Source organism: Cannabis sativa, chromosome 4 (assembly GCF_029168945.1).
Source record: "Cannabis sativa cultivar Pink pepper isolate KNU-18-1 chromosome 4, ASM2916894v1, whole genome shotgun sequence".
Classification (NCBI taxonomy): Eukaryota; Viridiplantae; Streptophyta; class Magnoliopsida; order Rosales; family Cannabaceae; genus Cannabis; species Cannabis sativa.
The window spans coordinates 59,781,967-59,798,894 of record NC_083604.1 but is presented as its reverse complement, the minus strand read 5'-3'; the positions used below and the strand labels follow the sequence as shown (position 1 = coordinate 59,798,894).

At 35.7% G+C, this 16,928-nt stretch overlaps 3 protein-coding genes across 7 annotated transcripts in view; 2 read left to right on the top strand and 1 right to left on the bottom strand.

The window, feature by feature from the left end:
• Positions 1–5,791: 5,791 nt before the first annotated feature.
• LOC133037278 (uncharacterized) lies at positions 5,792–8,516 on the top strand. 2 transcript variants are annotated; one of them, XM_061114244.1, is made up of 4 exons: positions 5,792–6,263; positions 6,939–7,803; positions 7,901–8,077; positions 8,198–8,516. In XM_061114244.1, the coding sequence occupies exons 2-4, from the start codon at positions 7,135–7,137 to the stop codon at positions 8,510–8,512; spliced, it is 1,161 nt and encodes a 386-aa protein (XP_060970227.1). In that variant the 5' UTR covers positions 5,792–6,263; positions 6,939–7,134; the 3' UTR covers positions 8,513–8,516. The 2 variants fall into 2 exon arrangements, with proteins under 2 accessions (XP_060970227.1, XP_060970226.1); XM_061114243.1 differs by having other exon boundaries at positions 5,792–7,803.
• Positions 8,516–13,135, top strand: LOC133037025 (uncharacterized). Its single transcript, XM_061113825.1, has 5 exons — positions 8,516–8,891; positions 8,986–9,177; positions 9,265–9,590; positions 9,670–9,775; positions 13,124–13,135. Exons 1-5 carry the CDS (start codon positions 8,700–8,702, stop codon positions 13,133–13,135), a joined length of 828 nt encoding a protein of 275 aa, XP_060969808.1. The 5' UTR covers positions 8,516–8,699.
• Positions 13,136–14,535: 1,400 nt separating this feature from the next.
• LOC115713985 (DNA topoisomerase 3-alpha) overlaps positions 14,536–16,928 on the bottom strand; it is a 35,114-nt gene continuing 32,721 nt past the window's right edge. For 2 of the 4 annotated variants that reach the window (XM_030642484.2, XM_030642483.2), the window contains 3 exons: positions 16,624–16,791; positions 15,877–15,997; positions 14,536–15,147 (listed from right to left, as the gene is read on the bottom strand). In XM_030642484.2, coding sequence (XP_030498344.2) covers positions 14,910–15,147; positions 15,877–15,997; positions 16,624–16,791 — 527 coding nt within the window. In that variant the 3' untranslated portion in view covers positions 14,536–14,909. Of the gene's footprint in view, positions 15,148–15,876; positions 15,998–16,623; positions 16,809–16,928 lie in introns of those variants that run through there. The other 2 variants (XR_009687398.1, XM_030642485.2) reach the window with 2 other exon arrangements.

The window sequence follows — 16,928 nt, the reverse complement described above, 5'->3', positions numbered from 1 at the left end:
TATATTTGTAATTTTTATAATTTTTAAGTTAAATTTTATAATATTTTAGAAATTAATATTACGTGGACCACTAAAAATTTACTACGTGTACAAGTGTGTACACGTCGGACAGTCCACCGTGGCACTTAACTGTGATTTTTGTACGGAAGGGTACAGAGCAAAGCAAAACTAGGGTTTAAATAGTTATGGCGCTAAAATTTCAATTTTTGTGATTAACTGTTACAAACTGTAAAATTTAAGTGGTTTAGCCACAAACATTCTTTTCATATATAAAAATTTATAGTGGGTGATGAAAGTTGGGAACTAGTGGGACCAACCAATATTCCTTTGGAGGCATGCGTTTCGATATTAATAAATGTGGGTTTGCCTATAATTTTGGACAATTACAACTTGATTTTTTATTATATAATATTCTCAACAATTTATTAAATGAGTTTACCCTTTATTGATCTCTGTCTTGTAAGTTGTAATTAACAACGTATATGTTGGAACCAAAGGCATATATAAAAGTCTCTTATAATAATATGATTAAAAAAAGTCTTGTAATAATGATAACAACAGTAACATTAATAAATAATAAAAAAAAAATTGGACCACATTATTATGTAATGAAACCAATTTGGGATTCTTTGTTACAACTTTTTCATTTTAAGAACTTGCTCATAGTTAAAAATAATATGATGCACAAGTCCACATACGTGCACACAGCTCACACATGCGTCTAATCTTTAATTTTCTTTTACTTAATTTTTTTTTTTTTTTTTTTTGAAGAAAAGCGTGCATATATTACTTAATTCACATAAGTGAAAGTTGTGTTTCAGCAGAAAAAAAGTAAGAAAATACTACTCATATCATATGCAATGTCATAGATTAAATCCACTATTATTATACCTTCCATAAATGTATAAAATTAAGGCATCTAAATCGCAATTATAAAACTTTGCCGAAGAAAAAAAAAATCACAATTAGATTATACTCTTTTAAATTAATATAAGAATAAATTTGCATCATGAACTATATTTGGGGTACATGATTCATACATGCATTCCGTAGTTTAGTAATAATCATTCACATGTAGAGTAACCACAAATATGTTTGATTTCTCATGATTAAATATTATATTCATTTTGTTTCAAAAACTATATATACATTTTTCTTTTCTAAAACTTTTATATAAAAAATATACTTCTTTCACGAGAAAGAATATAAGGTTAATATTATTTTAGATTATGTGTTTTAAAAAAATTACTGATTGGACTATTTATTTTATTAAATGATAAAATGGATTATATATTTTTTAAAATAGTATAAACGGCATCTTGAGCTTAATTTTTGATATTTTTTTATGTACAGCTTGAAGATAATTCTTAAGACAAACAAATGCAATAAACACAAAGTCGGCTTTAAACATAGGCGGGCTAGTCTCGTGTCTAGACCCATACTTTTTGGGGTCCAAACTAAAAAATAAAAAAAATTATTAGACTTTAATTTTATTTAACTAAAATTAAGTGTATTGTAAACAATAAATATTCATAACTTAGTTAGTTAAAGTGTATGACATATTATACAATTTCATAAGTTCGAATCTCATAATACTAGACATATAATTATATCCCAAATATTTAGTTAGATGCATGTAATTACATCTCAAAATTAATTGACAAAACTAATAGGTAATTAGAAGAGTAATAAATCTAAAAAAAAATAATAAATGGCTTATAATTTTACTAAAATGGCGTTAACGCTTGATGTAGCGAGAGCATAGTGGCCGGATTAACATAATTTTATTTCAGTCTAGATTTGTAATTGACTTTTTGACCTAATGAAAGTTTCATTCTAAAATATATATGTATATATATATATATATTTATATAATGGACGTAGACCAACCATGTGTGGTTGTGAAGGGGCATGTGTGTTTTGTGAAGGGGCATGTGTGTGTGTTATGAAGGGGCATGCGGGTGTGTTTTTGTTTGGGTACTGTTTTTCTTGGCCGAGGCAAATTGTATGGTTGTGTACAAATGGAGCATTCCCCAAACCATATAAATGTCACATCATTCATTCAATTATGATTTCCCTTCCAAATCTATCAATTTCAGATATAAAATATCGAAGAAAAGAAGAACATAATCAAACAACATAAAATAAAAAAAAAATATTGTTATTAAATATTAACAGTGTCTAACATTTTGTATAAGTGTCACTTTATTATTAGTTAGCAATAGCAATTTTCTTAAATTATAGGACGTGTTATTTAATTATGTCAATAGAATGTTTAACATCAAAAAATGTATTAACCACTAATAATATTTTTTTTAAAATTCTCTAAAATAAATTAACACGGTCTGCATACATATTTGCTTTTGATTGGATATTATTATTCCGGTTAATTTAATTAGACCAATTTTCAATTAGAAATAAAGACTTCCGTTCGGAATGAAAATTTCATTAAGTTTAAATAGTATTTTGAATCTTTTAATATAATATGATAATTACGATAGAAATTAGTATTAATAGGTGTACAATAAGAATATAGATATAAATAATATGTCATGGGAACAAACGAGGCCGGTTTGTCTTTATGATTTCTATTTTCTACCGCACATATTTTGTTTTTTAATTGTAGAAAAAAAGTAAGAAAAGTAATGAAAACGAAATGGATATATTTCTAAAATGTTTGACCAATTTGGTTTGTGCAACTCATAATGGCATGCGTTACATATCATCAACTTGATCACAAAGATCTTTCCAAACCTTCACCAGTCATCCATTCTCCCTAATAATTAAATATGTATTGGCTATGAACCATGGCATTTTGCTTCAAATAATTTAATTATTATTGTTTGGTTTGTGAACAATTAATGTTTTAAGTTCTTATCATTTAATTAAGAAAAATGTGGTTATGATTTGTTAAAAGGCTTCGGGTACATGTACAGTACAACAACTCCTAATATTAGTCTTACAATTGATTGATGGTTTAGAAAATAAAATGTCTCTAATTAATAGTATTCCTGATATTTTTAGGATCATTGAATGTTTATATAAAGAAAAGTGTTATCGTCAATCTTTTATTATAATTTTTTAATACATATCGTTCAAACAAATATTAATAATAATACTCATTATAGTTACAATATCATTCATATAAATTTTTTAAAATAAGTTAAACTGTAATTTATGAATTTTTGAGTCGCAATGCTTGACTCCTCAATGTATAGACAAGATGATTCGTAATAATATCAAATTAAGAATTAATTATGTAAATGAAAGGAAATATACACACAAAATATAGATACATTCTAAATTTTATCAAAGAGTTGTAGTGAGGTGGGATTTTGCCCTGATGGGAATAAGTTGAGAAAATTACACTACATATTATTTTAAAATTAATTTTTTTTGATTTTTATTTCTTTTCAAAATTTATTATGTTTACCTCTTTTTTTAATAATTCTATCAATTTTACCCCTATCACTTTCACAATAGTTTCTATTTTTCTCTAATTAAAATTTTGCCTTAATTTTCCCTCAAACCTACAGATCCAGCTCCAAAAAATATAAATCTACTATGTTTGAAATTATGTCTTAATTATGTGAGGGTGTGAGGGTGTGAGGATAATTTGGGTACAATAGTTATAAAAAGATATATATTTGAATTAAATTTTATTTAGAGGTAAATTTGGTTAATATATATAAAAAAAGAGTATTCTTCAACTTCTCCCGAGTAAGTTTGTAATTTGTAAATAGTTTGTTTGATTAATGAGAATCCAATAAAAATAAATAAATAAACACATGTGCAATAAAATATTTGAACATTAATTTTGGTGCCGTAAATTATTTAAAATTTTCTTAAAATGTATAAATGGCTCTAAATAACTATATCATAAAAAAAGACTAAAATATTTTCTTAAATGTCGAATTAAGAGGTCTATCGAAACACCCAATGAAGAACTTAGAATTTTCATTATGTGAAGCCTTAATTGTTATAAAAAAATCTCTAGGTCTACTTTATTTAATTTTGTGAAGACTTTTTTCTTTTTATTTTTTTGTACTATAATTATCAAATAAAAAAAATATTTGATAGTTTTTAATGTAATTTTTTCTATATTGGGGATTGATACTTTTAAGAGTGTTCATCACTAGAAACACCCTATTAAAAAATGTACTATAGATTTTTTATAGTACATTCTTTAATGTAAGATCAATGTCATAGATGAATTTGTGGAAGGAAACTCAATTATTTGGAGCAACAATCCCAAATTTGTATCAAAGTATAACGTACTCCGCACTTCAACCTCATTTGATTCAAGAACCGAAGACCTATTTATATTAAAGTTTAGTCATACATGTTTTTAAGACTTATTTCTTGCAATGTTTGAGGAGAACCTTGTATTGTTTTGGAGCCCAAATAGAGAGTAAGAAAGTGAATTTCTTGCTTGAGAACCTGTTTAATAATGGGTTAGAGAATCAACTCTAAATTTTGAATGAGAATATATAGCATCAATCTCTCGAACTTTAGAAGTTTTTCGCAACCCTTGGGCATGATAAGGGAAGTATTGAATCATATTAGATTAGGTTATAGTTTTGTCAGGTATTATACCAATCCCTATAAAATGGAAAAGTTCACACTAGTGGTACTATAATAATAACAATAAAGGCATTTTTATATCATAGAAAATGTAGGAGAGATGGTCTGTTAGCAAATCTGAGAAGACAGAACAAGAGAAGTTAGCATACATGTGGGGAAGTGTCTCATATCGTGTGGAAAGGTATAAACAATAAAGTATGACCAACCTTCTCATTTGGACGATTTAAGAATCAATTCATGTGTTTCTTTCTTATACTATAGCTTAGCTTGTGAAGGCTAAGGCTCCAGCCTCCCCTCCATACATACACACTATCCTTAAAACTGTTTTTGCATGTGCAATATGCTTAGATAGTGGATATTTACAACATGACCGTAACCAAGGGCCCCACATATCATACAATACATAATACATATACAAATATGATGTGACCATCATTATTACATTGTTTTAACGTGATTAATATAAAAAAATTAACTAAAATTAATTAATAAATTAAATGTAGTTTAATACTAATTTAACCTTATTTCATTTATTAATATATATACATATTTTTTTTATATAAAATATTAATAAAAATTAATTTTAATTCAAAATTAAATTTAATTATAACTACTATTAATTGTAACAAATTACTAAACAAAGTTTTATATATAATTAATTATAATTAAATCAATTCAAAAAATAAATTTCTTTTTAATAATCGCAACATAATATGAAAGGTGTTGAAAAATGTAAGTATAGTTACACTTTTCAATATGTTGAAAAAAAAAAGTTACATTTTTTAATATATTATTAAGTAGTCACCATAAATTAATTTATGTATATGTTATTATTACTGTATTAATGGATGATGTTAGCAAATAGCAATGAATAATGCCAAGTCAATGCAACGCATTTGGGCTTTTTACAACCTAGTTTGAGCTACAACGTTAAGGCCAATACAAATCATATAATAATAGAAAATTTTACACTTTACGTTCAAAATTTATTTTTTATAATTTTACAATATTCTATAAAAACACAAAAAAATTACATGAAAATAACATAAAAACAAAAACAAAAAAACATCAAAATAACACAACATAAAAATACATCAATAGACTATTATCTATAAATAAAATCTTAAAAATTGTAAAAATAAATAAAATTCAGCAGGGCCGTATTTTTTATATGACTTTTTTATTATTATTTGTGTGTATTTATAAAGGGAAATTTCAATTTTTGACCCTAATAATACAACCTATATCAAAATTTATACCCCTTTATAATTTGTACAAATTTATTCCTATAATTTTAAAAGTTTCCTAAAATACCCCCTAAATTAAAAATTCCCTCTCTCAGACGTTCCCTCTCTCTTTCTGACGCTCCCTCTCTCTCTCGCTCTTCACGATCACGAACCCCCCCCACATTTCCCTCTCTCAGACGTTCCCTCTCTCTCTCATTCTCTCTGTTTTCCTCACGAGCACGAACCACAACCCACAAGCCCTCACGAACCCACAACCCGCTCCCACACTCACGAACCCACAAACCAGACTTCCCCTCTCTCTCTCTCTCTCTCTCTGTTCTCCTCACGAGCACGAACCCACAACCCCTCACGAACCACGACGAGGACGATCCAGGACCACGACGACGACGAAGCACTGAACTTCACTGAAGTGAACCATTGAACCACGAAAAGGTAAGTTTTTTTCTGTTTAAATTTTAGAAATTTCAATGCGAATTTGTGTATGTGCTTCAGATTTTGTGTGTTTTAGATTGTATATGCGAATTTAGATGTCAATAGTTGCATGTTGTATGTGTTGGATATGTTTCAATGGTGTTTTCTGTGTTTTTACTTAGTTGTCGATGAAATGTCGATAGGATGTCGATATGTGTAGGTATCTGGTGCTTGAACATTGTTGTCGACAGGTTATCGACGTAATGTCGACTACTTGTCGATGGTTTTACCATTGTTTTGATGTTGTGTAGTTTTGCCCTAGAATGTCGACAATTTGTCGACTGTATGTCGATAGTTTTGTCGATAATAAGTTGCAGTTCATTCTTTTGCAAGTTTACTGTTAGGATGTCGACAATTTGTCAACTGTATGTCGACAGTTTGTCGATTATAAGTCCCAGTTCATTTTGTTGGTATAATGTCGACGATTTGTCGACTGTATGTCGATAACTTGTCGATGTTGGTAGTTTGTCAATGCTCTTATGGTAATGTCGATAGAATGTCGATTGTATGTCGACTGTTTATCGACCAGTTATGAATGTTTGTTAATGTCGACAGAATGTCGACATGATGTCGATGTTATGTCGACATTTCTTAACTTTTTTGACATTTAAATTTGTTTGGTTTTTGTTTTTTCAGATGGCTCCCAGACTCATTATTCCAGCACCCGAGCATTTCACTGGCCGCGTCACATATAGGGGCACTGGAATTTTTGCCAAAATTAAAGCTCGGTTTGAGGAGTTCAACCTTAACAACACGGCGAAGGAAAGCCGTTTCGGGAGCTTCTGGAATGCCGTACCACTGACATTCTCCTCGGTGTTATTTCACTGTACCGATGCTCCACAAAATGAAAGTGGATGCTCAGGAGGAGTTGAGGATGAGGTTTTATGTTGGTCGGAAGGAGGTCCGATTCGGGGTGCTGGAGTTTGCACTCATTACGGGTTTGGACTTCTCCTCGGGGCCAACAGAAGAGGAGAAGGCTGCGCAGGTCGCGCGCTCGGGGTCAGACCGACTGATCAACAAATATTTCAACCGGTCTGATAGTGTGAAGACAGAAGCACTCCAACTTCAGTTCACAAACTGCCAGAACCCGGAAGACTTGTACAAGCTCGGCTTGTGCTTGTTTGTGGAGTCAGTGCTTCTGGGCCGCGAGGCCAACGCGCTGATCACGCCTCACATCATTAGATATGTGGAAGACCTCGAGTTCTTCTTCCGGATTCCTTGGGGGAAGCACTCATTCGCCAGACTCATGCACTCGCTTCAGAAAGACATGTTGAAACAGAAGGCCAACTACGAGAAGAAGCTGAGTTCGGATGTTCAGCACGAGTGCAAATACACAGCATATGGCTTCGCACCTGCAGTCCAATATTGGGCGTACGAGGCCATTTTGGAGGTTGGCAAGAGGTATGGCACGAACCACGGGATTCGGTTCCCCAGGATGCTTAGCTGGACGAGCAAAGGCGATATTGGGAAGAAAGACGTCAGCGCATTATTTTCTAGACGGGTATGATTTTCACTTATGTTCTGAATAATTATTTAACATAAATGCTTGTAATAAATGCTAAATGGTTTTATTTTGATATTTGTTAAACCATAAACAGAATCTGGAAGTGGTGAAGGGGCTCCTTCCACGGACAGAGGAGGAGGCATTTGTGAGGACAATTTCTTACGATGGTGTGGAGAACCTGGTTGATGATGCTGTGGATGACACAGAGGCTGAGGCAGGTAGTCAGGTACCAGAGACTCAGGTCCCAGACACTCAGGAAAGAGACACTCAGGTACCAATTTTTGGAACTTTTTTTTATGTCTTCATTTTTTATTATTTTTGTTTTGTGATATTTGTTACATTGTGGAATTATCGTATGCTTACCGTATTTTTTTGATATATATTTTTTCAGGCCACTGGTTCAGAACCTCAGCCCAGTGCACCATCTTCATCAGGCGTTCGGGGTGCCGAGTACACTGATTTAGTGGCTCGGTTGGATAGGATCGAGGCTGACACTCAGGGTCTGTATGCTGCTCAGGCCGAGCTGAAGAAGGCATACGAGACCAGCCATGTAGAGCTGAAGGGTGGTCAGAACGTAATTATGGAGCAGCTCAGACACATATTGGCCATGTTGAATCGTCCGCCAACGACAGCTTCAGCACCGGAGGCCCCAAAGAGATCCATCTACCCCACCACCAGCTGCTTCACCCCCAGTAGAAGAGGATGAGGTCTTCCCCGACGATTACGATCCTTATGAGGGAGCTCCAGCGACTCCGATCGAGGCACAACCTCTTATCCATGTACATGACACCGAGTCGCAGGGTGAGATTCTGTCCATAGAGGCACAACCTGCAGTGGTTAAGAGTCGGAAGAGGAAGAGAAAGCCTCCTGTATGGTTCGGTGACTATACGGAGATGAAGAGGAGACATAGGCCATCTTCGACTTTTGATCCCCTGGAGCCACCGGACGAGAAATTGTTAACCACTTTCCGAAAGTGGTGTGTTGGACTCATTCCGAACCACCGACTTCGGGATTTGAGAAGTGGTGATTACGGTCCAGGATTCTTTTGGATAATGCTCACACCAAAGGAATGGCTTACAGATGACGTAAGTAAAGTATTTTATAATATTACTTCACTTTACAACTTTATGTGCAATTAATATATTTTTTTGTGTAACTGACATTTCCGTTTATATGCAGCATATAGATGCAGCAATGCATATGTTGAGGAGGCGACGCACCGACTATCCACTGACATTTCCTCAGAAGGGTATCATTCTCTCCACATTCGTGACCGCCATGATCAGCAGTGCATGGACGAGCCACAAGGGTCCGAGGAAAAACTTTAAATGGGAGGAATATATCCTGGACTACTGCACAGGGTTTCATAAGGTATTGTTTTAGTAAGATTTTAAATGTTAATTGTTTGGGAAGATTATTATGGTTTGTTAATTGTTTCGTTGTTCTCTGTAATTACAGTCCCAAGTCTTTGAGAGATGGAGGGGTAACGAGTTTATTTACTTCGTTCTGCACCTTCCCACGGCAAGACACTGGGTCACAGTTGAAGTGGACATAGAGCTGTGGAAAATTAATGTCTACGACTGTGATTCCAGCGTCTGTCATTGGACCGCCATGGAACCCATCTTGAAGGTTTGGTCAGAACTGCTGCCCTCGCTAATCCTTGCAACCGGGGAATTTCCACATAACAACCAGATCATGGCGTTAGCTAACGGTGACATCGCGGTGCTTCCAAAAATGCACGCGAGTCGAGCCACTCACGACTTAGTTCCGAAGTCAGCAACCAGGTACATAGCGATAAAAAAGTACTATAGTATTAAAATATGTTTTACGTTAGACTGACTTTACATTTTATTTTGCATTTAGTGGTGATTGTGGCGTGTATTCCATTGAGTATGTGGAGCATCTCATGATGCAGCGTGGATTGACCGATGTGACGCCGTACCAGGATAGCCATGTTTCGTCAACGGTGGTGTGTCGATTTATTTTACCAAAATGTCGGCTGATTATATTTTTAATTATTGGGACATTGTATATTTTGTGTAATTAACATTACAGTTATGTATATATAGATTTTCTTTTCGTTCAAATTTTGATAATTATACGTGGTTTCAAATATAAAATATCAACATTATTCAACAAAAATAACTATTAAACCTAAAAATAATTAAAATATTTGAAAAATATTCAACCTCAACAAAAATAACTATGACAAAATATGCGTCATTACAATATATCAAATTTCCCAACGAATACGTACAAGACGCCTCAGATGCGGGCTTTGCATGTTGCTCTGTTGTGGCCTGGAGCACCACAGCGGCTGCAGTTTCGTGGTACAGAACCTTTTTTATCACCAGACGGGAAACGGTTCTCCCGTCTTCTTCCAGCGTTGCTTTTTCTTGGACGACCTACAGGCTTCTTTTCCACAGGTACCCCAACTTTCATATTCTTGATGTGTTCTGGGAGAACCCAATCATCCTCGTCACCAGCGAGATTGATGGTATCATCGTAAATCTTCCTCCACGTTTCTTTTGAATAATAAGGTGAGCAAAGCGTGTACACACTTGTGTTCGTTTTCAATGCCGCGGCACATGCATGAAGGCAAGGGAGTTTCAATAACGTGAACACGCCGCAGGTGCATGTTTTTTCAACTAGATTCACATCACCACCTCTTTCACCGTTAGGTCCCCTACCAACGTTATACAAATTGGCTCCATTTCGTTGGACGCGCCTGTACCTTGCATTTTCATGAATTTTTGCCAAGTTTTTTTCGAAGAGCGTGGCCAAAGGGGTGGCACATTTGTCAGCATTTTCGAGGCGATCAGCGAACCACGATTGGAGTGTGAACCTGATAAATTCAACCAAAGTAGTTATTGGATATTTCCTGAACTCTTCTGTGACACTATTGAAGCTTTCAGCAGCGTTGCTCGTCATGATGTTGTATCTATCGCCCAAACAATAAGGGTGAGCCCACTTCTCAAACCCTATACTCTCCACATATGCAGCGATGGCCGGATTCATCTTTCTAAGCTTCTCGAACTCTCTATCGCATTCAGTCTTCGACCATGCGTAAGCAACATTATATATTTGGTTGTGAAAAGCATCGATCTTGAATTTGGCGTTCACGTTCATAACAATGTGGTGATAGCATGCACAGTGGACTGCTTCGGGAAAAACGAGTTCAACAGCATGATCAATGCTTTGATGCCTATCTGACACAAACACTAAGTTCTCAACCACGCCAATTGCTACCCTCAACTTCTGTAAGAAATACGTCCAGGAGTCGTTATTCTCACTGTCAACGATACCATAAGCAACCGGCAACAATTGGTTGTTCGCATCGTATGCCACAGCAACTAACATTATACCGCCGTACTTCGTCTTCAAGAAGGTGCCATCGATACTCAAAACAGGACGACAAAAAGAAAAGCCCCTTCTACATGCACCGAGTGATATAAAACAGTACTTGAACCGCTCATCCTCTAAGTACAAGTCAGTAATGGTACTGGATTCTTCGTTCCGCATGTACAAGTACCCAGGAAGCTTCATGTATGAAAACTCAGGCGTACCCCTAGCATACGTAAGTCCCATCTCCCTGCACCTCCACGCCTTCACATAACTCATACTGATACCGTAGTTGTCAAACATGTCCCTCTGTATGTCTTTAGCCTTGTACTTAGTTCCGTCTTGGGTGTACTTCCCCTTAATAAGGTGGCCAACTACCCATGGTGCTGCTTGACGGTGATCTGAACGTCTCGCATTCAAGTTACATGTGTGTTCATTGTGAAATACAGTGACCTCAAAGTTGTCAGAATGCATCTTCTTCCTCCCCCTCAATCTCCATTTACAATCTGGAGCCTTGCATGTAACGTACAACACATCAGGGGATGACTTCTTCACCATCCACTCGAAATTGTTATTAAGGGCAAACCTACCCACAACTTGTCTCAGTTCTTCCTTGTTTTCATAAAAATTACCAAGCTCTATCACCCCTGCTTCCTTACTTTGTAAACAAGTAGTTAGCTCATGATTTTCCATTATATCTTCCTTTGTCCACATGGGAGCTTTGAACTTGGTACAAACTTCGAAAGAGGAGAACGTTGAGAACGTTGCATGACGAGCATGTTCTTCGCCCGCACGGTCGACTACTGCTAGTTCCAGGTGTAGTGCGATTTTCACTACGAGGTTGTCGTTCTCGCTGTGTACCTTGGTTACTCGGTACACACTCTAACCTCAACGATGGTCCCGCTACGGCTTCATCGACTGCCAAATCATGTTCATCGTCCATATTCAAATCTACAATAGGATCGTTATTGTAGAAGGGTGTATCGAACTCTTCAAACTGATGAAATCCTGTCGCTTCTTGTTCTTGCCCTACATTGGTCGGAACATCAGAATTGGTCGGAACCTCTAAATTGGCCGGAACCTCCTCATTCACACCAATCCCAACATCTGTTTCGGGAACGCAAGACCCTACCACACTCCGAGGGAGAGGATTAGTAGGCGGCGTAGGCTCCGAATTCCCAACTTTTCTCACCTTGGTCACGAATAATGGCATAAACTCTGTATTTGACATTGTTGCCCTCATCTCTAAAAACGTTCTCAGTTGGCGTTCTCTCTTAATAACCTCTGGCGCAACCATTTTTCCCTTCATGTACAAGGAACAAATCTCCAACTTTAAATCATACGCTACGGATCAACTTCCAACTCTTCATATAAAATTTGTCGCAGCTTCTTGTAGGGTTGTCTCGGTTGTAACTCAACGTCAAGTCGCTATTTGCTTTGTAGATCCAATTATAATTCTCACATAACCAAACACCATCGTACGATACAACAAGGAACACTTTGTCTCCTGCAATTGCAAACCAAAAAAACAAGGTGAGTAAAGGAAAAAACACCAAAAAAAATAAACATCGACATCCCATCGATATCAATAGACATAATGTCGAGAAGCACAATACCAGAAATTAGGGCACTGATTGTCGACATTGTGTCGACATAATATCGACATACAATCGACAAAAAAACAACCATGCTCGTCATCGACATACTATCGACATACCATCGACATTATATCGACAATAGAAACGGTTGCACATTAAATGTTAATAAATTTTACATACGTTCCCAACAACCCTTCTCAACTGAAACGTTGCATGTCAGACACGTGTCCTATCGACAACATATCGACATGAAGTCGACATGTCGTCGACAAATGTGGTAGCAGTGACACTAAATTGGCATGTTGTCGATAAGATGTCGACATAGTATCGACATTCTGTCGATAAATACGCCATTTCATGCGTTTTTCCCTGTACAGTTACGCATTTAATGACCATTAAATTTTCATACATTCCCAACATTTTTACTGCTCTATAAAAGCAAAGGGAAATCTTATTCATAAGTGCTCTTGTATTCTACCTATCTCTTACTCTTAAAAATTTTCTCTTATTCTCTTAAGTTTCAAATATGGCCCCAAGAAAGAACGGCAAATACCCCATCCTAACTCCTGAGGAGTCAAGCGGGGAGGATGATGTTGGCGAAGTTACTCCTGCAATGCAGAAAGTTTTGGACGCCGCTCGAGCTTTCGAAAGAGAGCGAAACGGTAACGAGTTCAGGTTCATGCAACTTGAAAGAGAATTTGCAAAAACTGGCGAATGGCCGGCTCCACCACCTGGGTTCCCCGAAGGATGCCGTCGTTGCAAACTGGGCATCTTCAACGGTAAACCGGTGAAGCCTGGAACATTATGCAAGTATTGCAAGGCTCACCCACAAGCCAAAGAATTTAAAAAAAAATAATTTCTTATGTTATGGTTTGTGGGTTTTATTTAATGTTTTTTTTTTAATTTTTATGAACTTTTATTTTCTGTTTTTTTTTTTATGTTTTTTTTTTTGTTATTTTTAATGAAGTTTATTTTCTGTCAATGTTATGTTTATGTTTTATCTACGGTATTTTTCCATTGCATCGATATTTTGTCGACATGATGTCGACAAAATATCGATAACTTCTCAAAAACAACAAAAAATGCTTGTTGTCGACAGAATGTCGACAAACATGTCGACAAAATGTCGACAAATAGTTAATCCCAAAGTTGGTTGCATGATGTCGATAACATGTCGACATCATGTCGACATAACGTCGATAATGGTCGTCACTGACCTTTGCTCCATAATCATCGACAAACCATCGACATTTCATCGACATATCATCGATAACACTGGAAAACCCAGAAATCGACTGAAAACCAGATCTGCCAGATCTCAACAATTTCAGACCAAAAAACAGCAGTTCCAACAATAAACACACGTATAACAATTTTAAACTACATAAAGTCAAACAAAATGCTTAAAATGCAACTTACCCATTATAATGGTGTAAGATTCTTGAGTGATGTTGTATTGTGCTTCGGTTTTCCACCAACACCCACCGAGAAAACAACCATGCAACAGCAAATAATATCGTGTGGGACGGATTTCAGCTTCGGTTTTTCATAAATTTTTCAAATTTTTTCCTAGAGAGAGAGTGGTGCACGAGAGAGAGAGGGAAGAGGGAAGAGAGAGAGAGAGAGAAATACACTTTCAGATTTTAGCTTTTGTTTTTTAATTTTTTTTTTTAAAAAAAGGGTAAAATGGGAAGTTCATGTAATTAATGGACTAAATTTGTACAAATTATAAAGGGGTATAAATTTTGATATAGGTTGTATTATTAGGGTCAAAAATTGAAATTTCCCTTTATAAAATTACCCTATAACAATATTTGATCAAATTTCACTTGCATCAACCAGCTATGAGGTCTCCATACCTTCCTTTCCCTCCATTAAATTAAACTTTCTACAAGTACAAGCTAAATGATAAAAACGATTAGGCTACAAAATCAAATCTCTATTCTATTTCTCTACCACACTGGAGAATTGAGCTCTTTAGTAATAAATGTCCAAAGAGCAACCCAGAATTTCACCTATCCAATATTCCAGTTTATCTTCAAACACTTACAATATCTTTCTAACTAGCAACAGCCAAAACAGAAAAGTTCCAAGCACTTCTAGTCAAGCCATTAGACAATATCCTGAGATTAGTATAAGGATGAGGCTCATGCATAATGCTTTTCAGTTACCACGATTGGGGCAGTTATTTGCAAAATGTGAAGGATCACCGCAAACAAAACACCTTCTACCAGAAACTGGATCACCAGTTGCTGACACAAAAGTTACACCAGCACCACGTGCTGCTCCACGGCCACCCCTGCCCCGACCACTGCCCTGCCTTGAATTAGATGCCGAGGCTCTCATGGTTGAACGCTGGCCACTTCTTCCTACAGAACCATTATTGAGGCTATCCTCCCACCTGTGCAAGAAAAGAGGCCACATTTATCAACCAGTGATATAATCAAGGTTTCCATCAACACACAAGTTACATTCGTTGTTTTCCCCTTTTTGTTTACTCTGCCCAAGTCATATATCTAGATGCCGAAAAAACTCACTAGAGCAGCTGAAGTAATTTCTTAATTTGCAATTATATATTTACTTTAAGAAACAAACTTGTATTAATCGTCAAGCTAATACAAGAAAAATGTGGCATGAACCCACGATATGAAATACAAACTTTCGAATCACAATGAAACATTGTGACAGAGCACATCCTCATCAATTTTAGTGCCAGCTACGATTTCATCATCCTCTTAACTTTTCTTTTAAATTGTAAATCATGCTGCAGCAGCACATCCTATCTAATTATCTATCACTTCCTAAAGAGAAATGCCTGCGTACCATTCTATCCTCATGTAATCTTTATTGTGCGGATGCGTACTGATTATTAACCATGTATAATGCTGCATACTAAAATATTCAGAAGAACAGGACGTAACACATTGCACCAGGAAATGCAAATTTTACTAATCAGCCTAATCAGATTGCATTACATTTTATTGGTTTCAAGAAATAATATGGCCTAAAGATCTATTAAAGATAAATGGACCAATGAGAAAGGAAAAGGTACAGCAATTAATTTGGACCAGTGACTAAAAGTCAGGAAAAAAAAACTTTTTAGTCTCTAGTTCGAGTAATGTGTACATACACAAAGAAGTTGCATTCTTGCGACTGGCATGAGTAGAACTTCCGTCCTCTGTTATTTGCTGTATTGGCAGTCCGCAAAGCACATGGTGCTCCGCAAATATCACATGAGATTGTGGATTCATCTGCACAAGATGAAGTTCATTATAGTGAAACCATATATGGAAACAAAATGTAAACTGAAATCATCAAATGTATATTAGAAACCAACATTTGAAATGGTGCATTAACTTGTCCATTTCCTAAAATTGAGTTTTAATGCTTCAAGATTAACGGTGAGTGTCCCAGTATTAAGGCTAGGAAAGTAGGCTTGCTGATATGATAATTTATGCAGCCATAACTAATTGCGTAATAGTACTAAAAAATAGAAAAAGATATATGAGAATGGAAAGAGACGGCAGGTATGAAGTAACATACAAGACTTCGAAAGAACAAGGCAACAGAGGCATGTGAAAAATTTCGAGCATGTCAGAAAGAGATACACGGGAAAGCAAAACAATTCACCCATTCTTTCAACAAAAAATGTTACTTCATAACAACTGCATCTCTACATTTTAAGGAACATCGAAAATATTAAGGAAACAAAAGAATCTACTACCTCAACAAGTAAACATAAATTACAAATTACAATTTTATAAAAATTATTAGATACATGCAATCTTGCAAAGACAGATTCTCTACGTGAGCATGAATATTCTGTACAGTGGCTGGACTGGGTGTGAAAGGTTTTTTATTATTATTAGACACTCACCACTCTGCTGCACGTTCCTTCCACGTGATCTAGCCCCTTGATGGCCTGAAAACTGGGAAGGGCAATCAGTTGAAGAATGCCCACCCTGATGACAGTATATGCAAGCACCTTGTCGACTATTACTTTGTTGGGCACTGCCTGATGATGCAGTGGGTACTCGCCCTCTTGCTGAAGATAATATTAAACTAATGATCATATTAGATTGGTTTCAAATTTCTTCCATAGTGACAAGTCATTTCAGATAAGAATGTGGAGAATGTGGGTGTGTGTGTCTTTGTTTAGGGTATTTTTGTGTTATTTACTTG

Excerpts from the sequence above, each read along its gene's own strand:
- LOC133037278 (XM_061114244.1), top strand. The coding sequence starts at position 7,135 with ATGCTCCACAAAATGAAAGTGGATGCTCAGGAGGAGTTGAGGATGAGG. Across the intron at positions 7,804-7,900 it reads GCGCATTATTTTCTAGACGG|AATCTGGAAGTGGTGAAGGG; the intron begins GTATGATTTTCA and ends AACCATAAACAG. Across the intron at positions 8,078-8,197 it reads CTCAGGAAAGAGACACTCAG|GCCACTGGTTCAGAACCTCA; the intron begins GTACCAATTTTT and ends ATATTTTTTCAG.
- LOC133037025 (XM_061113825.1), top strand. The coding sequence starts at position 8,700 with ATGAAGAGGAGACATAGGCCATCTTCGACTTTTGATCCCCTGGAGCCA. Across the intron at positions 8,892-8,985 it reads AGGAATGGCTTACAGATGAC|CATATAGATGCAGCAATGCA; the intron begins GTAAGTAAAGTA and ends GTTTATATGCAG. Across the intron at positions 9,178-9,264 it reads ACTGCACAGGGTTTCATAAG|TCCCAAGTCTTTGAGAGATG; the intron begins GTATTGTTTTAG and ends CTGTAATTACAG.